General features: G+C 32.0%; 1 protein-coding gene, 1 long non-coding RNA gene and 1 pseudogene across 2 annotated transcripts in view; 2 read left to right on the top strand and 1 right to left on the bottom strand.

Annotated features, from left to right (window-relative positions):
- Positions 1 to 1,504: 1,504 nt before the first annotated feature.
- On the top strand, positions 1,505 to 6,664 carry LOC147906984 (uncharacterized; annotated as a pseudogene).
- A 4,146-nt stretch (positions 6,665 to 10,810) lies between these two features.
- Positions 10,811 to 23,696, top strand: part of Syn1 (Syntrophin-like 1) — a 279,016-nt gene continuing 266,130 nt past the window's right edge. Inside the window, exon 1 of the mRNA XM_087415086.1 lies at positions 10,811 to 12,785. Within this exon, the coding sequence (XP_087271212.1) occupies positions 12,762 to 12,785 (24 nt within the window). The 5' untranslated portion in view covers positions 10,811 to 12,761. The remainder of the gene's footprint in view (positions 12,786 to 23,696) is intronic.
- Positions 13,632 to 18,273, bottom strand: LOC147906983 (uncharacterized). Its single transcript, XR_015547942.1, has 2 exons — positions 17,697 to 18,273; positions 13,632 to 17,556 (listed from the first exon to the last, which is right to left on the bottom strand). It is a non-coding gene; the product is annotated as an uncharacterized LOC147906983 (long non-coding RNA).

The following is a 23,696-nucleotide window of genomic DNA, read 5'->3' as shown; positions in this document are numbered from 1 at the left end:
TTGGGTGATTGCCGGTGGAATACTACCACAACCATTATCAAAAAATACATGTTGCGTGGCAAATTTAGAGGATCACTAACAAAATTCTGGACAATAGAGGAAGTTACGAGAAATACGACGAAATCGGAAAAAGAACTCGAATGTGAATCACATTTTATTAGAACGATTTCTCGTCGCGACGACGGGCGCTATGTAGTCCAGCTGCCGTTTTACGTAATAAATAAACATCTTGGCGACTCGCGGGCGATAGCGTTAAAATATTTTTGTCATTAGAGCGTAAACTCAGCACGAATACGATTCTAAAAAATGAATATGCGAAAATAGTCGAAGAATATTTAGAATTAAGGTACATGTCAGTAGTCAAAGATCCTGACGTCGATGGTTACTATATGTCACACCACGCGGTTATGAAAGAAACAAGTGAGACCACCAAGATCTGAGTAGTCTTCGATGCGTCGGCAAAAACCAACACTGGTGTGTCCTTAAATGATATGCTAATAGAGGACCCGATGATACAAGATAAACTATTTTCACACTTAATTCGATTTCATACCTATAACTACGTAATTTCCGCGGATATCGAAAAAATGTTTTGCTAAATATTTTTGCATGAAAGCAATCGACGTTATCAGAGGATTCTTTGGCGTAGACATGACGTGATCGAGACGCTTCAACTTAACGTTCTTACATTCGGTGTCTCTTCTTCAATGTTTTTGGCGATCCGCGTTATTCAGAAACTAGCCGAAGACTACGCTTATCCCAGAGCCACGGAGATCCTTAAATCTCATCTTTACGTAGACGATCTGCTAACTGGTGCCGATACGATTCATGAGGCTAAGATGATTCGAGACGAAGTGATCGAATTACTATCGCAAGGTGGTTTCGTCATTAGACAGTGGGCATCTAATGATGAACGCATTATTAACGATTTAGAAAACAACGCGCTACACGCCAGCTTTACGTTAAATACGGATCGAGCTTTGAAAACTTTAGGTGTTACGTGGAACAACGAAATATGCTACTCCACTAGTTCGATTAAATGTTCAGAACGAGTAACAAAGCGAAATATCTTATCGGAAATTGCAAAAATTTTCGATTCAATAGGCTTATTAGGTCCGGTCATTCTATTCGCCAAAAAATTGATGCAAGATATACGATCCGGAGTTCGATGGGATGAATCCGTTCCGCAAAATATATACGACGAATGGCTGAATTTACACGACAGTGGAAGGTGATCGAGTTTCTTTTCGTCGTAAATTACTGATAACAAATCATTGCGGTATACAGTTACATGGATTTTGCGATGCTAGCAATATAGGTTACAGCGCGTGCATTTACGTACCCTCGAAGAGGAATCAAGGTAACGTAATGTCCAATTTATTATGCGCTAAATCGCGAGTTGTGCTATTAAAGACTGTGACTGTACCACGACTCGAGCTTTGTGGAGCACTTTTGCTAGCACAGTTACATCACGAGGTTACCACTAAATCTAATTCCTAGCAAGATGATCTTCTGGTGTGACTCAACCATAGTGCTACACTGGTTAAAACTGAGCCGCAGCGTCTTAAAACGTAGCAAATCGGGTTATAGAGATTCGACATGGTTTATAGGCCCATCCTGGCTAATCAAAGATGAGAATGATTGGCTCAACGTGATCGTACAGATATGCGAAATCCCCGAACTAAAAAAGAATACGTGCTTGATGACAGTATCGGATAACCTCGAAATTTTAAATAAATATTCTTCCTATGACAAATTATGTAGAATCATCGCATATTGCCTTCGATTCTGTCCCGCTAACATATATAGCGGAACATTATGTGCGGAAGAAATTATTGAAGAAATAAGGATTTTGAAGATTTTACAAGCAACTCAATTTCACAAGAAAATCGAAAGTCTTAAAACTAGAAAACACACGGATAAAAGTAAAATTGCGAATCTATTCTTAGATAAAAACAGCTTAATAAGGGTCGGAGGTCGTCTTCAAGGTTCGAAATTGACATTTACTCGGAAACACCCGATCCTACTACCAAGCCGTAATCATTTGACCGATAATATCATTCGTGAATTACATAAGGCAAACTACCACGCGAGTATTCAAACCATACTAGCTATTTTACGTCAGAGATTCTGGTTTCTCGACGACAGGAATCATGTGCGGAAAATCGTTTGCAAATGCGTTGTCTTAGATTTAACGCTAATACGAATCCAAAATGAAATCTATCTTCGGTTCATGTGCGCGAAGCGCGCAAGATTCCCTTCATCAATACCGGCGTAGATTTTTGCGGGCCGTTTTTCATTAAAGAACGGAAATTCCGTAACAGGACGCGTGTTAAGGTTTATATATGCGTGTTTGTATTAGATAACAAATAAGTTTCCGCCGTTTGACAAAAGACGCCACTAGCAAGCTATGGTTAAAATTGTCTGATGTAAAACATTATATCGTAAGGTTGGACATCAACAACATAACCTTGAAATACTAGCGATTTTGTATCAGCATCATATATTTTTTTTTGTGCGAAAATGCCGAGTTTTGAGCCGAATAAGCGTCATTTGCGGGAACTTTTGGTTTATTTCTTTAATTTGAAGAAATCTGCAGCTGAGGTTCATCGATTGCTTGTAGAAGCATATGGTGAGGCTGCCTTAAGTGAAAGAAGTTGTCGTGAATGTTTTCAAAAATTTAAGAACGGTGAATTTGACGTCGAAGACAAAGAACGTAGCGGAAGGCCGAAAGTGTATGAAGACGCGAAATTGGAAGCATTATTGAATGAAGATTCGTGCCAAACGCAAAAAGAACTTGCACTTACATTTTGACTTACATCAATAAAACATTATGTATCGTTCTCTCTCAATAAATGCTTAATTTTTTTGATGAAAAATAGCGGAAACTTATTTGTACACCTAATATGTTTATCCATAAAAGCCGTACACCTGGAAGTCGTATGCGATTTGTCATCCGACTTTCTAGCTGCACTACGACGTTTTACCGCGAGAAGAGGGTTATATACCAGAGCATATATATTCTGATAACGGTACCAACTTCGTGGGAGCTAACAACCAATTAAAGGAATTATACGTCCTTCTTAATTTTGAAGCTCATAAAGAACGTACAAATAGGTTTACAAGCGAACATCGTATAACGTGGCATTTATATCGCCAGTAGCTCCACATTTTGGTGGATTATGGAAATCTACCGTCAAGCTTTTTAAACACTACTTCCGACGCGAAATAGGAGATTCATTGTTTACGTATGAAGAATTATGCACATTTACTACCGAAGTCGAGGGGATTTTGAATTCTAGACCGATTACCGCGCTTTCTTCGGATCCTAACGATCTGTTAGTATTAATTCCCCCACATTGCTTAATTGGCAGACCACTAACGGTCCTCCCCGAGGGTGATCTGACATGTGTTCCAGCCAACCGTTTGTCCACCTGGTAACACATATCTAAGGTGAGATAAGATTTCTGAGTACGTTGGTACCTAGAATACCTGAACGAGCTCTAAGTACGTCACAAGTGGACCAAGAACGGTCCGCAGTTTAATATCGAGACCGTATTAATAAAGAACAAACGTCTACCCTGCACACAATGGATTTTAGGTCGAATCATAAAACTATATCCAGACAATGATGGAGTAATACACGAACAGTTTCCATCATGACAGCATCCAGAGAAATCACGAGACCTGTGACGAGTCTCTGTCCACTATCAATGGAGTAACCATAAGCGATACATTCACACAACTAGTATACAAGATTAATTTAATTATAAGTCGAACAACTACAAACCTCATTTATGCGTACAAATCGAACACACACAAACATTGTTTATGCGCAATCAAAGTTGATCATTACTCTCTCAATGGGGGAAGTATGTTCCGTATATGAGCTCAAACGGTCGTGCACGACAAAATTAAGCGCTAAGCGGACGAATCTTAAGACATCAAAAGAGTACGGTATAAGTTCAGAAGCAGGCATAAAACAAAGATACTTTCGGTGTTCTTGATCTCGAGTCACGATCCGACACCTTTCTTTCCGGTTTATCCGCGCGGAGATAATACACGCGACATCTCGGCGACATCGATATGCGGCCTTTTTTTTTATCCACGGATCAGCGGAAAGGAGACGATTTCGGGCGATTTCGACGACGACATGTGGTAATCGGGAAGGAATGATTTCCTGGCATTCGAGTTTTGACCGTGCCATGGTGAACTACTGTTCTCTTCATAGTCTTAGAGATTCTCTCGAATTAAACGCAATATTATGGCGACGGCCTCAGACATTCGTTGCGTGTCTCCGCACCGATCTAGTGACTCAGGGTAACAACTCTCAGGCGGTGTCACGGTACGATTCAGGACGATAGTCCTCAGGCGTTGTCGGGATCGGCTAAAGTATATCAATACACAGATATTTTACGTGAGTGCGTAATTATACGTGAATATGACATTTGTATCGCGACAATACTTGATGTACTAAGTGACTTATATATGCTGAGACAAATAAACATTCAGATATCAGTTTCTAATATCAATAATACTTGAAATAAAAGGTGCATATGACTAGTCATAGATACAATACTACCAAGTGAAATTTTTTAATATTGAATTGACGAAACTTTCTTTAAGACATAGATTAATTAAAGTAAATCTGAAGGACACTCTTTCAGTCCATTTTAATTCTCAATTACTGGAAATGTATGACTTAATATCTTTTACTTTGACACTATGGAGAAATTTTGATAAACAGATTTCATAATGTCTATCTCATGAATGATTTATCTTCCGCACAACTGCAAACAAAGGTATTTTATATCAAATGTATTTCATATCCTTTTAGGAAACATAATGCACATTAAGATTCGATGCAAAACTATGTATCAATGACTTGCAAATAATTGCTTTCCTCTATGCTTTCCCCTCATTTTCATTTACAAGAGAAGATTTATGTCTAATTATAATAATATGTCTGTCAAAATCTTGATCATTATCAAAATCATCGTACATGACATCATTAAATGGACGGAATAGCAATTCGATGTGATACAGTATAACTTGTACGAATTAATGCATGTATAATGTACTTGTTCTTCCATAATAATAATGTAATTACCTAAAATAATTAATATGAATTAATTTTTTTTTTGTAAAGGAGGCACGGTAATGTCGCTGCGTTTGGCTTAGCGCCGAGACACTACGTGTCTCCAGATTTTGAAAAAATAAATCTAAATTAAATTAATAAATTAAATATAAATAAATTAAATACAAATATTAATTATCTTGCTACGTATTCTGTCTCTCTCGTTCTCTCTTTTGATAAGCTATTCTTTTCTTTTTCTTTTTATTGATTATTTCTTTCTCTTGTTTGGGAGAAAAGCTAATTTGCTCGTCTTAAAACTAACTTTATGCGGAGTGTATGTTTTTGAGCCAGTTATGAAAATAAGAAGTTTTTTGGGATTATTGGCTAACTTGTCTGTATCACATTTTTCGGTTACGGAAAAAATTATGAATGATACAATACATTAAAAACAAGATCAACAGAAATATGAATTTCAGAAACCAATTAGAAAAAATGCTCTGAATAAATGCAAAGGAAAAAATTAAAAAAGCAAAAAGTTGAAACATTTTAAGCGCGTAATACTACTCACGCGATTGTTAGAGGGAAAAGACATTTGCTTCATTAATAATTCTGATAAATTATCAAAAAAGTAAATTGAAGAAATATCACAGCAACATAATCTGATAATAAGTCTGACAATGTATTAGAAACAAGATCAGCACAGAAATTTGGATTTCAAAAACCAATTTGAAAAAATATTCTAAATAAATGTAACAGAAAAAATTAAAAAAGCAAAAAAGTTGAAACGTTGTTTTAAGCGCGTAGTACATTAGAAGTGCATAGGCATTAGAATACGTTTTTACTTGCCCCATGACAAAATTTTCAAGTGTATAAGTGGCTGCAGGATGAATAAATTCCAAAGAGCTGATCATTTTTCTATCCTGCAGTCAATCAATACACTTAAAAAATATGTTGTACGACAAATGAAAATGTATTTTTTAGTTAATTTACATTTGTCTGTTTTATCGTAACATAAAATTTTCAAGCCTGTTTATTAGGTAAAAAAGAAATGTTCTCGGATCTGTCTATCCTGTAGCCAACAGACTTAAAAAATATATCGTACGATTTATAAGCATCCTAATAATAAATACTCATTTTTTGTTTAGATAACACTATTTTGCCTACGGCGGATTTATTTTAAAGGAAACGATAAACTTGTGTTTTAAAGAAAGACAATTCGATATTAAAAAATTTCACTTGATGGGGACGCAATAAGAATAATGAAGAACAGCGATACCGTTATACCGTTGTATAATACTCGAATTATACAAGCAATTTATGATAAAATCTCTTTCTATTTTCTATTTGAACTTAATTTTTGGTAACATTATCATTATATTTTAACAATCTTGTCTTTCTCTTTCAGAAGGCATATGCAGAAATCGCCATTTCAATAAGCCAAATCGCTCCGAATTCCAAAATGGAATGAAAGAAGCTCTCCGTACGGCGAAAGAAAGATATAGGAGCAGAACGCGACCACGCGCAAAAATAGAAAATTAATGAACGACAGAAAAGATGAAAGTGAAGACAACAGAGAGAATGAGAGAGAGGACGAGATAGAAAACGAAAATTCTGAATAAATTTTCCTTTTTCCTTTTCTCTATCTTAAAATTTTCCTTAATTTTTCCCTTAATTAAAAAATTATTTTAATAATTTTATTATTGTAAGAGCTCAGGTTTTCGAAAATTCTTTATTATTTTAATAAGGAATTTTGAAAATTTTATTTAAAAAAAACATTTACTTTTCAATATGACATAAAATACTTAAAAAATTGGATACCATTACGATATTTTGTCAATCTAGTGACTTTAGGTTAATCTGATTGTAAACTCTAGGCGTGTTCCGATCTTAGGATATGAGCACAAGAATTGTCGTAACACTTTAGAGACTTAAGACGTAACGCACAAGATTTAGTGTATGACGTATGATTTATTGCCGTCTCTTAGAGACGGCAATAAGTTGTACATCATACGTGAAAGCTTGTGCGTTATTTACGTCTACAATTTAAGTCTACAATCTAAGTAAATGTTACGACAATTCTTGTGCTCAGATCCTTAAGCCCATGGCACATACAAAAACATAAAACCGTAAGATCAGTAAAGAAATCGTAAGATTGGATTAGCTACTGGCCTTACGGTCTCTACCGTGATTGGGCGATTTGTTTATTGATTATGTTTTTCGGTTTTTGTATATGCCATGGGCTTTAGAACATACATATACTGGAAGAGCCATAAGTGATCAAAAGTGTTTGCAACGTCTGTCTGTCCTTGTCTAAATGCTTGTTCGCTATGCATTATGCGCGTGATTTATATATGAGCTCTGAACGTACATGTGTACATTTTAAGGCAAGAATGGAAATTCTCCCTACTCTCGCCTTAGGACATACATATGTACCAACATATTAATTATCAAAATTATGATATCTATATTATAAATAACAATATTTATATTATTGGGAGTACAAATTAGTTCGGTTAATTTTCCAAAAGCTGGCTCCGGCTGTTGTGAATGGTTCATAGTGACAACTGATTTTGGCGTTTTCAGAGAGGTTAGACATCTGCTAATAATATTTAGTTTATATCGCTTTGAGTTTCATACAAAAACCTTGATTTTTACTGTGTTTGAAATGTCGAATTTTGTATTAACCAAGCAGCATTTGGGAGGTTCTAATTTTTTGCTTTAATTGGAAGAAAAGTGTAGCTGAAGCCTATCGAATGCTTGTCGAAGTTTATGTGATACTGCTCCAACTGATAAATCATGTAGGGAATGGTTTCGACGTTTCAAGGATGGAGATTTCAGCGTTGAAGACAAGCCTTGCTCTGGACAGCTAAAAAAATTCGAAGACAAAGAATTAGAGGCATTACTCGAAGAAGATTAGAGTCAAACGCAAGAGGAGCTTGCAGAATCATTGGGAGTAATTCAACAAGCCGTTTCTGCACGATTGAGAGCCATGGGAATAATTGAAAAACAAGGAAATTGGATGCCTTATGAACTGAAACCGAGAGACGTTGAAGGCGATTTTTTACTTGCGAACAGCTGATTCAAAGACAACAAAGAAAAGGTTTTTTGCATCGGATTGTGACTGGAGATGAGAAGTGGATATTCTACGACAACCCCAAGAAGAAAAAATACTACGCTAAGCTCGGTCAATCGTTGCCATCGACCTCAACATCAACATCAAAGCCGAACATTCATGGTTTGAAGATCATGCTTTATATCTGGTGGGACCAAAAGAGTGTTGTTTATTATGAGTTGCTGAAACCTGGCGATTTCATTATCGATATCGGCTACAATTGATTCGTTTGAGCCGTGCATTGCGAGAAAAACGGCCGGAATACGAGCAAAGACATGATAAAGTTATTTTTCTTTATGACAATGCTCGGCCTCATGTCGCTAAAGTTGTAAAAAAATATTTGGAAACGCTCAAATGGGATGTTTTATCGCACTCGCCGTATTCTCCGGACATTGCTCCTTCTGATTATTTGTTCCGAAGGATGCAGCACGATTTGGCAAGTCATCGGTTCACTTCTTTCGCAGAAATCGAAAATTAGCTCCAAAATTGGATCGCCTCCAAAGACGAGTCATTTTTTCGAGATGGAATTCGAAAATTGCCTGAGAGATGGGGAAAAGTAGTAGCCAGCGATGAACAATACTTTAATTAATCTGTTCATTCATTTTGTTTTGAAATAAATGCATTTTTGAATACAAAAAAATGAACCGAACTAATTTGTACTCCTAATATATAGACGAGGTTTCTTATAATTATTATTACATTGTATTTGGTCGTGTACGGTGCAGTGCATTAATTCGCTGGGTTATAATAACTGCCCGACTTATCGACATTAATTTTTTTTTACTAAAATACTATCAACTTTATAGAAAAACTGCAAAAGACAAAAATCATTTATTTTCTTCTCATAGAGTTCTAAGAATTTTTTCAGAATTTTTTATCGACTTTTTAATACTATATTTTCTTATTTTCAATAAATCGGACCGATTTACTACTACGTGATACTATGACTCAGCGAATGCGTTGCACTATACTTACGTATTAACATCAACTTACATATATTTTTAATGGACTTAAGCATAAAGTAGAGAGCCTCTCTTTCTCTCCTCTCTTCGTAGGAAGAGAGTAGCAAATTGTATTACGTAAATGCCCATGTCCAATCAGGGCATCACGTGACCAGTTTCTCCAATTTCTTCCATGCCTATGGAGCTTTGATGCCCATGTCCAATCAGAACAGATGGATCACGTGATACAATTTGTAACACTCTCTCTCTGTGAGGCTCTCTAATATAAAGCCCATGGCTTACAAAAACATAAGGCAGTAAGACGTAGCAGTAATCGCATTAGCTAATCACAATAGAAACGTAAAATTACTCTATTGTGATTGACCGATTTGCTTACTGCTACATCTTACTGCAATTGCAGTTAGTGCGGGACGCTTGATTCTGCTCTCGTTCCGCGTTACATTATTGCGCTGCATGGGTATAAAGCATCCTCAATTTTTACAAATTAACGATTTGTGAAAATTGAGAATTGTCGATACGATTCTCTGAAAAATTGAATCGATTCTGAAAGAATCGAGAAATAAAAAAATCGATTAAAAATCGCTTTTTTAAGAGCAAAAAAAAATCGATTCTCGATGCATCGATCCAAGAATCGGCATCACTACTTCGTATTCTTCTTCAACGCGTTTCCGGACAGCTTCGCGCATAATTGTGTAGTTGTAAAACGGTATAATATAATACAAAATATTAGAATGCCACATTAATTGATATTTAATATTTTTTTATTACGTATTATAATTACAGATTGATTACATGTCATGCACTCGATATTATAATATATCTATATAATAAATAAAATTTGCAGTCGATAATATAAATTACTATACATGTTCCAAAATTTGAATAATTTTCTGATATCTTTCGAAAATATAAAGATTATGCGTTTCGCGGGTTTTTTCCGTGTCCAGATCCAGTATAGTAACAGTACAATAAAATACAAAATATTAGAATGCCAAATTAATTGATATTCAATATTTTTATAGGTCATATATTATAATCACAGATTGACCATATGTCATACACTCGATATTATAATATACCTATATAGTAAATAAAATTTGCAGTCGATAATGTAAATTTCTACACATGTTCCAAAACTTGAATAATTTTCTGATATCTTTCGAAAATATAAAGATTATGCGTTTCGTGGGTTTCCTCCGTATCTAGATCCATTCTTGGAATGCTAATCTGAACACGGAAGAAACCCGCGAAACGCATAATCTTTATATAGAAAGCACCCGTGGAAGCCTCAAGAATATTATCTTTCAAAAATATTTAAGAAATGTCTTTTGAAAAAATCTTGAAGATCTGTTCGAAACGTTTTTTGGATATCTTTCAGACACGTTCTCTGAGAGTTGTTATCGCATGATCAGCTCCTCCGATATATTTGTTTTGTATGGCGCACGTCGATAAAGTAGAATGCATCTTCGCGCAAAGTAGTGCAAATTGCGCGCTGCTATATCGAACTATCCTCGCTATTTCTCTTATGATCACATGACGTCATCGTATGGCGCCCTTCTCTTCTCTCACCGTTCCTCATCACCACCTACGGAACGGATCGTACGGCAGAGAGAGAGAGGGGGGGGGGAGGGAGGTGGGGGCAGGTTGGCTAGCTCCGGCGCATGAACTGCGTTGTATCTTATAGTTCAGTAAGCTCAGTTCAGTACGTTTGGTGCTGTCGCGGAGTGAGGTTAGGTGATATCGTGATTTTACGTGACTCGCGCTACCGATATGGTCGCTCCTCGCGAAGCGTCGTCTGCGTCGTGCGTCTCGTATCGCGTCGATCGTTTGAATTTTGACGACGTTGGAATTTCAAACGCGAATTTTCGTAGATTTGCGGCGTGAAATTTATCGTGCATCGCGTAGTGCAACGTGTCCTTTGAAATTCGGTTCGTCGTGTTCCTGCCCCGAGACGTTCAAGTACGATCGATGCGTGCATCTTCGTCTAATCAATTGCAGCGTATTTTTGACATATCACTCGACAAGTTGTTCGTGATTTCTAAAAATTGATGATAATTCTTGAGGAATCGGCTGTCATTTTTAAAAGTTGATTGTGCCAATATAATATCATTGTGAGAAACAAGTGAAATTTTTGTCGAACTAAAAACTTAAATCGAGAGTTTAAATACATTCCGATATTACAGATTACAAGTTTTATCCATACAATATTTATGTAAAATGTAATTCGAGTACATACACAAGTCGATGTAACAACGTGATGATATAAATATCTGAAAATCTGACACTTGAACACGAAAATATACTTAAAAAATTTTAAAATTGAAAGATTTAAAAACTTGCAGGACATTGAAATAATAATTGAAAATCTAACTGTGGGGAGGGGGAATAATAAAGAGTTGAGAGAGAGACAGAGAGAGAGAGAGAGAGAGAGAGAGAGAGAGAGAGAGAGAGAGAGAGAGAGAGCGATTATCCATAAGCAGCACTAAACATATCAAGATTAAAAAGTTGAAAGTTAATAAAAATATTTACCAATTTTGGTAACTAAAGAGAGGCAAAGAGAAAAAGTGTCTACAATTTTGACAAGTCAAAATCTCGACAGTGTTCCATAATGCAAAACTGGGACGTTGAAAAAATTTCATAGTAGCTGCAGCTATTCTACTCAATTCAAACTTAATCTGATCATTTATAGTGATCTCTGGAGCATTCCAAGGTTGTGAAATGATAATCAGCAAATTACTCCAAAAATCAAGGATCAAAAGATAATTTTAGAATTAAATAAGTTTCTTCAAAATCTTTTGAAATTTACAAATTTACTCCGAAAATCCATTCGCGTTCGGTAGAGCATTTAATCAAAAGTGGAAGCACTTTGACGATCATCAATATGTTCTCATAGAAGGAGTTTGCTCTCGCAAGCGAAAGTGAACGGAGAGAAGACTACAGGCATACAATCGAGAGTAAAACGTGTTTGATCTGCGAGAGTAGGTATATCCATTTGTGGACGAGACAACGAATCGACTGGTCCATATTCAGTATCCTACAGACGACTACTATTTTCTCCTCCTCCGTTAATATTGCATTGGCGGACAGGTGACACTTGCTTATCTAAGTTTTCGATGCATAGATTGAACTGTTAGTAGATCAAGCGATCACATCGATCTCTCGGAAAGACAGATAGGGTGATCCGGGATAGGACTGATCGCTGAAGAAGCGATAAAACATGTCGAGGTTGCTGAAAAGAGAGCCGACGGGCGGTTGTGTGATTGGCTCGTGCGCAGATCGAGGATCGTATTAGCCCAACTGGCAGTGACGCATGTCGTAAGCCACGTGAGAGCGACGGAGGAACGACACGCTGGACGTCACGCAGGATCGGGACTCACGAAGAGAGAGTGACAGCGAAGGAAATAGAGATTGATAAATAGATAGAGAAAGAAAGGGAAAAGAGATAGCTGCGGTAAAAGCTTTTCCGAGGGAGGGGGAGAGAGAGATAGAGAGAGAAAGAGAAAGAGAGAGAGAGAGAGAGAGAGAGAGAGAGAGAGAGAGAGAGAGAGAGAGAGAGAGAGAGAGAGAAACAGACCTGGCGACGAACTTCTTATTGCCCACCGGAAGTCATATGCCCATACACGCGCGTAAAACGGTAAATAGTTATACATCTATATGTATATACATACACATAATATATTCACATAATATATTCATAATGCATAATATATTCACATATTTATTTATTTTACACTATCGTCTAAGATTCTAGAACCTTGTGGTATGTTAAATGTTTTTAAATGTAAATGCAAAAATGTTTTATAATTTGAAGATTATTCTTTTTTAGGTTTACTTTTGCCATAAGATTTTTATACACGAAATAATGAAACAAATACCTTGATGTAAAGAAAATATATTATAACATTAAAAGAAAGTAATTCTATATAATAATATTACTAATACGTTACATCTGTGTTATATATAAATAGAGTTATATTAATCGATTTTATTACGTTGCTAAATACTTTAAAAATCACTTTTGGAAAATCACGAATATTTTAAAGTCATGAGGAGTTTGTCAAAATAAAGTATGGACAGGCTGTTTACTATTGGGAAAACATGGAATTTTCACGATTTTCATGGAATTTTATCGGGGAATTTTTGAAATTTTATTTTTAAATTTAAATTCTGTCTGTTTCTGAAAATACTTCTTTTTTTATCATTTTTCTTGATATCGCAAATTTTAACAATCGGCGGTAATCTTTAATACACATCTTTGGGTCATTCCTGCGCATTTCTTTTCTTCAAAGTACTAAGAGCACCTAGTCAAATATCGGTCTCTTTTCGATTCTTAAAAAACATTTGACATCTAGAGAACAAGTTTTATGCGTTGCCGGCCTCATTTCGTACGTATCCTTTAACTGGCATAATTCCGAAGTTTATCTCTGGGTCACAAATGACCCCACGTGTGTACAGAGTGTACATTTTTTGTAACTAAAAATTTATTTTTTTTTATTTTCAACTAATTCTCGGTTGTATTGCGGGAATATTTTGTGAATTATTAAAAAAAAAAAAGAATTTAATTTTAAAATGATTTATTAGTCCTTAATAAACACGATTTTTTGCAACCTTGCGTTAAATGTTGTCAATATTATATATTGTGTTGTCTATAATGTTATAAAGAATATTTTCCTAATAAATTATAAGTTTTTTTTAACAATATCAATAATAAAATGCATTATTTAAAATATAAATGCAATATACCTTCAATTTAGGCATTCATATTAAACATCATTTTTAGGTTACTCAATAATTAAATTTTTTGAACAGCTGACACTTGAACTATTTTTTTCCTGTAGAAGATTAGATTTAGAATATCAATTTTAAGATATTGAACTATTTTTTCTTTAAATATTTTTGTTTCAGAGTTTTACATTTTCATATGAAACAATGTATTTTTCTCATTTTGTTAACTATATTTAATTATAACAATTTATCTGTAATTTGTTATGAATATATAGCTGTACAAATATTTTTTAAAGATGTCAAAATATATGTAAAAATCATTTAATGATTTATATATACGTGTAAAAGTAATGAAAATTAATCCAGGACACGAATAATCCAACATGTGCAATAAGGGTACTCAAAATAAGGTGTATACTAATATAAGAGATAAGTATGACATATGTACATACATGTATATTCTTGTATGTGCTTTATGAGTTGAGTGAGTTTTTATATTTTAAAAATATCAGAATAACGATAGAAGACGATACTAGGCAGAATAAGGTAGTTCACAGACACTATTTTGTAGTAAGCCCCCCCCCCTTCACTATCCTATAAGTTTCGCAGCTCTACAATTGCAGAAAATGATATATATAGTCTCGTGGAATCCTTGTCTCTTCTATCAATTTTTAATATGTAGTTTATTTGCGTTATTTGCACTCTAATTTATTTTAAAGTTGCATTAAAAAAATTCTCTAATCTTGCATTTTGAACAAAAAATACTTAGAAAAAAATCCGAGAATTATCAGGAAATTTTCTTACAAGATATCAGTAAACATCCTGATGAAATATGTAAATTATTGATCTTTTGACAATCTTACCTAAATTCTTTTCTATGCAGAATGGCTGTATAAATCAATTTATATAAAAGAAATTAATGATTTCATTAAAAAAATTTTGAGATAACCTTGATCGGATAATGTTTTCTACACGAAATTTTATAAGATACCTACTACTTTTTCTTTTTGCAATACTAACTATACAATTCAGAACTTTTTTCAATTTATAATTTCAGTGCGAAATTCAAACATATTGATTAAAAATTGCTTCTATGTTTTCAAATTAAAATATTAGAAATTCGTATCTAACAACATAATCTCTAAATGTTAAATTTTAATTTAACTTTGTATATATGTAGGTTATAGAATAGGTTCATAAATAAAAAAATTCAAAAAAACATTAATTGCGGCTGAGATTACTCTTTATATCTAAAGCAATTTTCAGTTTTTTTTACGTTTCAAAAACTATTAAAGATATTAAAAAATATTTTATATGAAAGTTTTAATAATAAATCTTTATTTATGTTCGTCGATGATTTTAAAAATAATTTGAAAAATATGAATTTTTGAAAAAATTATTTATAAAAATATTATTTAAATAGAAATAATTAACTTTTACATAATACATTTTTTTTATATCAATTGATAAGTTTTTGAAATATACAGGATGTTTGAAAATTAGTGATAATCTTTCGCACAAGGGTAGAATGAACTAAACTGAGAAGAAAGTCCTCTATCATTTTGCAATTTTCGTAATTTAACAAGAAATTAATTGTTGAAAATTGGTATTTAATAATTTTTTACTCAAATACTATTAACAGAAAAAATGCAAGAGAAGAAAATTGTTTATTTTCTTCTCATAGAAGAATACTACTCTAAGAATTTTTTCAGAATTTTGTAATATTTTCTTATATTGGTAAAAATGAGAAAATGCAGTGCTAAAAAGTTGATAAAAAATTTTGGAAAAATTCGTAGAGTTCTATGAAAAGAAAATAATTTTTGTCTCTTACAATTTTTCTGTAAAGTTGAGAGTATTTAAGTAAAAAATTAAAGACCAATTTTCGGCAATTTTTAGCAATTAATATTTTGTTAACTATTGCGAAAATTGCAAAATGGTAGAGTCTTCTCAGTCTATTTTGCCCCTATGCGAAAGACTTGTCACTAATTTCCAAACACCTTGTATAAATAAAAAAGACTGAAAACTGCTTTACATGTAAAATTTCTCTTCTCCGTTCATTGACCAAAAAATATTGCTTTGTATGAAACAACAATAATAAAAAATATAATTTAAATCGGATTTTCGAACTTTAAAATAATAAATAACAATAAAATTAAGGCTAATGAGAGTCAGCACGGAAATAAGTGCGCATAGGTATTAATTTATGTAAAATACTTCAATTTGATAGATGGTGTGCAACTTTATTCCGAAATTTTGAACGTTTCTACTCTTTTTGAAATCATTATCAGCAAATTATACATAATCAACTCCAAAAAGAGTGGAAAGGTTCAAGATTTTGGAATAAAGCTGGATATCATCTATCAAATTGATGTATTTTACATAAATTAATATCTATATGCATCTATTCCCGCTGACTCTTATTAGTTTTAATTTTATCGTTATTTATTATTTTGTTTGAATGAAACATTTTGCGTATAATATCGATTATCTATGTTTACGTTCCAGGTTCGACATAATAGTTGAAAAATAAATTAAGCATAAAATACAAGTTTTAATGCTCCAGAAAATCGGTATCATATTGAAGAGCGACTAATTAACAATGTGTCTGATAGAAAAGAATAGCTTTGATAACATGCGATGTACATGAAATTGGGTAAAAACGAATCGACGATGCAGGTAGAGGTCAATTTGGTGGAATCATTCGTGAATCATGACCAGATTTCACACGGATATTACGTGGATGACACCTATCGCAAAGGCGAATAAGGGAAAAGAGAATAAGGGAAAGAGAGCAAATGGTGGAAAAATGTAAATTATTCACGTGGCTATAAATACGCCACCGAGTAGACGGAGAGATTGTACCGGATGGCGTAATTGAATTAGAGCGGAGACGAACACGTAAAACCGGTCGGCATTCGCGGCTCTTCATTTGCTGTTGCGTTCGTTGATAGCAATGACGATGGTGCCGAATGCTTGCCAAAAAGAACAATGGTGGTGTAGTGAAAAACACGTTGCAAAAATTCAGAATGAAATCACATATTAAAACATATGAATGTATTATGTTATAGGTTTCCAAATTCTTATACATGATAATACAATATAATTTGTCGTTATCATATTTTATTATTTAGTTGCAGGTTTAAAAAAATAAGTATTTAATTTTTTTGCGACAAATATTGATTTTGTTACTAAAAAAGTATGTAACTTGTTAAATATTATATAACAAAATAAAATTTAGAACATTTTCTATGAATATTTTTACAAGAATATTATTTTGTTAAATTTGTTATAATCTATAATACATAAAGTTTTTAGCATTGATCTGTGTATCTAAGTTTTTCTTATAGATGTTCTTTCTCTTTATAACGTTCACATAAACGATAGGAAGATAGGAAGTATATAGAAAATATAAAAAAATCGTTTAATGTTTAAATGTTATATTTTTGTAATTTTTATTATTTTCAAAATTAGTATTGTCGAACCTGTGTGACTAAAATATTTAAAAATGATACACGATAAAAGAATAAATTTACATAAACATGAAATCTGAAAATACTTTCTTTCTGCATCGTAGTGTATTGTTAAGATTACATTGACTTCTATGAAAATTGAATATGGCACACGCTATAATAACACAGAAATGTTTGTTTAAATATTTTTGTAGAATTTCTAAATGTTTCCTAAATTATATATTAGGTGTTGGAATTAATTCGTAGCGTTTTTAATGAAAGAATGTTATTTATTTCACATGAGCATTAAAAAATACATTAATGAAAGTACTTCCCATCACTTGTAAAACGCTACGAATTAATTCCAACACCTAATACGTAATCTGTTATATGCATGTTTCTTATATAGTCATACATCCTTTAAGTAGAGACTTTTCTTTATTTAGTTAAAATATTTTATACTTACTCTTGTAGGTGCACAAAATATTATTGAATCATCTTAGTTTTTTATTCTTTGAAAGCAAAAGCAAATAATATAAGAAGTGATATGATTAACATAGAATACAAACTATGTTTAAAAGTATTATATATTTCAAATTGAGCGCCTAATTCGTGCTGCTACTGATGAAAGTATTAATATGACTCTTATATTATATGAAATATTCGTTTATATCATAAGACACGTTGATAAAAATTTGCGTGAATATTAAAACAATTCAGACATATTTTTCTTTGAAGAATAAAATTCATCTGTGTAAGATGTAGGTACATCATACAGCAGCATGTATACGGCACTGTCAAGCCCTTTGAAAAAACCAATAACCTCAGCGTGCGTCGGATACTAGTAGTTTATGGCCACTGACTGAGTGCGCGTGTGCGGGAACAAGAGAAAAAGAAGAATAGAGAAAAAGAGCGTTAGATTGGGGATGTAACTGAAAATGCGAATGAAAGAGATGGGAGGAAAAAAAAGGAAAAAGTGTTTGAATGGAAATATTGCTTAATATTTGTATTTATTTTTAGTGTGTGCTTATTGTATAACGACTACATATTAGAGGATCAGCTCTATAAAGCTAACAGGAAATCAGCAGAATCATATCGGATTTATTGAAATTTTTAGTACCCATTTTGTACTAAATTTTACTATTAATGATAATTTTGTACCGTGTACCATTTCAAAAAAAATCGTGGCGATGCTAACTTAATATTAAGCTGGTAGGACCAATTTAAAATAGAAGAAAAAAAGAAAAATAATATCAAAAATCAATAGGATTGAATTTGTACTATTTTGTATTGCCAAAATCAATTCTATGTTATGTGTTACTTTCAAGAAAACAGTGATGTTGCTAATTTAATATTTAAACTAGCAGGATTATAAGAAAAACAACACAAGAGTAAAAATTAACACAACTGAATTTCTACTAATTTGTACCATTGAAAGTAAGTTAATATTTTACATGTTTTCTCTTTAAAATGATTTTATTAATACATACTTACAATCTATGAAGCATTTCATGTCAAATCGGGCACCTTTGAAACATCGTCGTTTTCTTAAATTTGCTAACGTATTCTACAGATAAAAATATGAGACACGTGTTTTGCGAAAAAAATGTTTTTTTTTTGTGAAGTTATTGACGCTTGTAAGTTGCAGAAATTCATAAAATACGTTGCTCGTTTATATCGTCGAAACTATTTGTATAAAAAAAGAAATGCAAAATTTTCCGAGATTAAAAGTCCGATTTTAAACATCTCAAATTGTTCTATGAATGGATTTTTAATTTATCATTTTCATTTAAATAAATCATTTTCCATTTGTTTACAATTTTTATGTATCTTTTTTTATCATCAACTTATTAATTTAAAAATTTTATAAAAATATCTTGTTTCCATTTCAATTATGAAATAACCCTGACAGTTTCAAAATGGAACTTGAAGTTTTTAACTATACAATCCATTCGAGTATTTCGAATTTCATTTTGAAATTTTCAGGATTACTTCATAATTGAAATGAAAATATGATGATATTTTAATCAAATTTTTAAATTGATGAGTTGACGATAAAAAATGTTCATAAAAATTGTAAACAAATAGAAAACGATTTATTTATATGAAAATAATAAATTAAAAATAATCCTTTCATAGAACAGTTTACGATCTTTAAAATCGGTCTCTAGCATTTTTTTTATATGACATGGTTTTGACGATATAATAATTTGAATGTTTGCATATGAGCGATGTTTTTTTTGAATTTCTGCAACTTACAAGCGTCAATAGCTGCACAAAAAATCTCACATTTTTTCGCGAAACATGAGTCCCATATTTTCATCTGTAGAATGTGTTAACAAATTTAAAAAAAAAATAAAATGATGTTTCAAAGATTTGATGTGGAATACTTCATAGACTGTAAGTATATATTAATAAAGTCTTTTAAAGAGAATACATGTAAAATATTAACTTAATTTCAGTAATACAAATTAGTACAAATTCAATGATATTAATTTTTGCCCTTGTGTTGTTTTTTTGTGGTCCTGCCAGCTTAAATATTAAACTAGCAGCGCCACTATTTTCTTGAAATGATACATAATATAGAATTTTATTTTTGGTAGTACAATATTTTATTGACAAAAATTAATGAATTTAATGAATTTTATTTATCTTCTGGAGGATTAGTATAAATTAAGATTAGTATAATAAGATTACGAAGTTAATTCGCAATATAAAAGTTAAAATTTTCAGAGCTCTACTAATTGAAGTAGATTGTTACTTAATATTAAAAATGGGACTTTCTATGCAAACAAGGATTAAAAAGAAAACAAACGAATAATGAAATTTTTTTTAAATATAATTTTGAACTTCTACTTTATATCTCGAATAATTGGAGCAACTGAAAGACACTTTTGTTCTTCATTTTTGTTTATTTCCACGATATAATGCATGCACGTAATGCATTTTCCGATTACTCGACATGGAATCGAAGTTTTCCAAACCTTCTATCCTACTTCCTTTTTCTCTTTACGCTCTTTCCATCGCGCTCTTTCCACACGCATGGTCACACAGTTGGTCGCATTCGTTCGTGCAGCACGTACGTATATCGACTGAAACGACCAAGCGAGTCTGTTTCCGCATTTTAATACTTTGTGTGGATCAATTTTGTTAAAATGGCGCCGTGCCGCCTACTGCTCCCTGCGTTTTTTTTTACATTTTTTTATTCGCACTGTTAAAAGCCTATTTACATGTTATATTACCAAATATTTTGTCAACGGAGCTTTTAGGAAGGATAACGTGAGTGCAACTTAATTATTTCATAAAACATGTCAAGAGTTTATTGAACGTTCAGATTCTACATAATAAAAATTTAATATTTTTAGATTCTTTATAAAAGCAAAATTAAAATCCTTGAATATTCAAGATCGTAAAATGTTTAGGGTTTTGAGGTTTTACATTGGTTTTTAAAACTTGTGTTTACATGCAGATCTATCTTAACAATTAAAAACATAATTGTTATTAAATGCTTTTAAATTATAACTTATGATATATACTCTATCTATCGATATATCAGTATTATTAGAGTAGTATTATTATTATTATCAGTATTATTAAATACCTTGAAAATATACTATTGTATATACTATTGTTTTATCGTCACGATATTAAATTGATATAAATGCAGCATACTTTGTAAAAAAGAAAAATTTAATAGAATTTGTTTTTATCGCTATTTGTTTTATTTATTTTTGAAAAGAATGTAAGATATTTCAATTTTATTAATTACGGTATCTGTTACCTACAAAAATTTAGAAAAGCTGGAATTTTTAGTAATTAGTAAGTGTCGACAGTTTCTTTATATCTTGCTTTATATTTATGATCCATTATTTCCTTGCCAATCTTATGTATTTTAAGTAAAGCATTAAATAATAAATTCTAGAGTAAAATATCTTGAGAGTAATAAATTGAGGAAAAGAATTTGAAGAAACATTGTAATACTAAAGTCATTAGAGTAGCTAATTTATTTAATGTTTTGTAGCTTTATGTGTGCAAAAAGGCGTTTGATTATTTTTTAACTTTAAATTTATTTTACGAGCGACTCAATTTGAAATTAAGATGTTTCAGAAATATTTAATTCAAGAAATAGTTGTTATATATACTAAGTATATATATTCAGGATGTCCCGTAAGTTTTAGCCAATCGCTTTTGCTTAGACAGAGCGGATCAAACAGAGTTGAAAAGTTTTACCATTTTGCAATTTTCGCAATAATTAACAAGATATTAATTACTAAAAATTGCCAAATATTGATCTTGAATAATTTTTTACTATCAAATACTATCAACTTTACAGAACTTTTTTCTCAGAACTTTATGAGAAGAAAATAAATGATTTTTGCCTTTTGCAGTTTTTCTGTAAAGTGACAATTTTTAGAAATTAATATCTTATTAACTATTGCGAAAGTTGTAAAATGATAAAACTTTTCGACTCACAGTTTAGCCCGCTCTGTCTACACAAAATCGATTGGCCAAAACTTACGGGACATCTTGTACATAAGTATATGTGACTATATACTATATAATAATTGATGTCGGTAAATTTTTATACAATCATTTAATATTTTATGCCAACATCTCGAGCTTGGGTAGTGTTTGTAACACACATCTACATCGATTTTTAGATATTGAAATTATAATATACCTTTTTATATTATTGCTTGATTTACATATAAATTTATTTATATATTATAATCATATTACATTATTTTAATTAAGTTATAAAGCATACGGAAGTATTGTCTTTTTTCTGTAATATTTTAGTTTGTAAAATATCTTTAGTTCATGATACTGGAACCCTGCATAGTGATACACGATGCCTTTCAAAGTTTGCGTCAATGGTAACGAGAGAGGCTGTAATTCAATATTATTATCGAAAATATAAGGAGTATTCAAACCTTCCATTTAAGAATTTCAATAGGAAGGAAATTCTTATATAGTTGATGTTTCTGTATTTTTATCTTTGTATGTAAATAAAAAGTAGCAAAGACTTAAGAAGTAAAAAGATTCTAGGAAGAAATGGAGTCTTAAAGATTTAAGAACATAAACGATTACAAAACTAAACATTTCAGAATATGAGAACGCGCGCCCCTGAATGTATTTATTTTATAATTAAAGTTAAAGATTTTTATTTATGATAAGTAAGAATTTTTTTGTATAATCTTTGCGTCATAGAAGTATAATTCACAAATTATTTCAATTGGTATATTATAAATTTATGATCTCAAAAGGTGTCAAATGTTAATTAAAACATGATTTAGAAGTATCTAGAGACAGTCCGTGCATTTTCACATAAGCAATATGAAGACAGAACTGACGCAGGACTAATTCCCAGAGACAAACACTTCAATTATAACCTTACCACATATCTACGTGTCGACATATTATCGTATTAAACGCGGTCATTGTCATTTACGGTATCTTGCTATTCCATTACTTTTGCATAGTACTTATATATATATTTAAGTAGCTGTAGAGTTTTAAAAGAATTTATTTGTTAAAAAATGTTTGTAAAAGTATTTTATTTCAACACTTTGTACAAATATCACAAAATGATAATGAATATATATAAATTAATTAATAATAAATAAAAAACTAATAATAAATATATATAAATTCATTTTTACCAGATTTGAAAACTGTTTAAATAACTAATAATATCGATTTCTTTGCCCGCATTAAAATAATAACATTGTATTCCTAAATGATGTTATATTTTTTCCATTAAACGTTAAACATACTATTTTGTGATTCTCAAAATTCGATAGAGACAGAACTTTATGACCATGAATTTCTGATTTTATTTGTTTTGAAAATTTCTGAGTTTTCTTGTTTTGTGAACTAATGATTTCTCACTAAACATTCTCCTCGAACACGATTCACATTAAAGCTTTCAGAATTAATTAAAAACAAAGTATAGATAGCGAATTAGTTGAAATCTATCACATACGCGCGCGCGCGCGCGCGCGCGCGCGCACACACGCACACAAATATTATCGTGTATGTATAGGGTATATAGAGACACACATATACAATATATATATTTCGTAAGCGCATGCAATTTTCTTCTAATTATTTGCTTTCCGTTGCGCCCATATACCATTTTACGCGGGCAGTGGTAACGCTATTGTTACGGCGCGATACTGGATTGATGGAAATAATGGTGTAGGAGGAAAACAAAGAGAGCTCGACCACGTCACTGTCGACCGCTATCAATTATTTTCAAATTACGAATTTCGCCAGCATATAGTACAATTGATTTATTCACGTCGTCGAGTACCGGCGCCATTTATTCGCGATGCACTATAACGTCCATTTTATATGTTGCCATTTTT

This window comes from Acromyrmex echinatior, chromosome 17 (assembly GCF_024713525.1).
Source record: "Acromyrmex echinatior isolate Ae372 chromosome 17, ASM2471352v2, whole genome shotgun sequence".
NCBI lineage: Eukaryota > Metazoa > Arthropoda > Insecta > Hymenoptera > Formicidae > Acromyrmex > Acromyrmex echinatior.
Note: the sequence above shows the minus strand (reverse complement) of the source record. Positions and strands in the feature narration are given on the sequence as shown.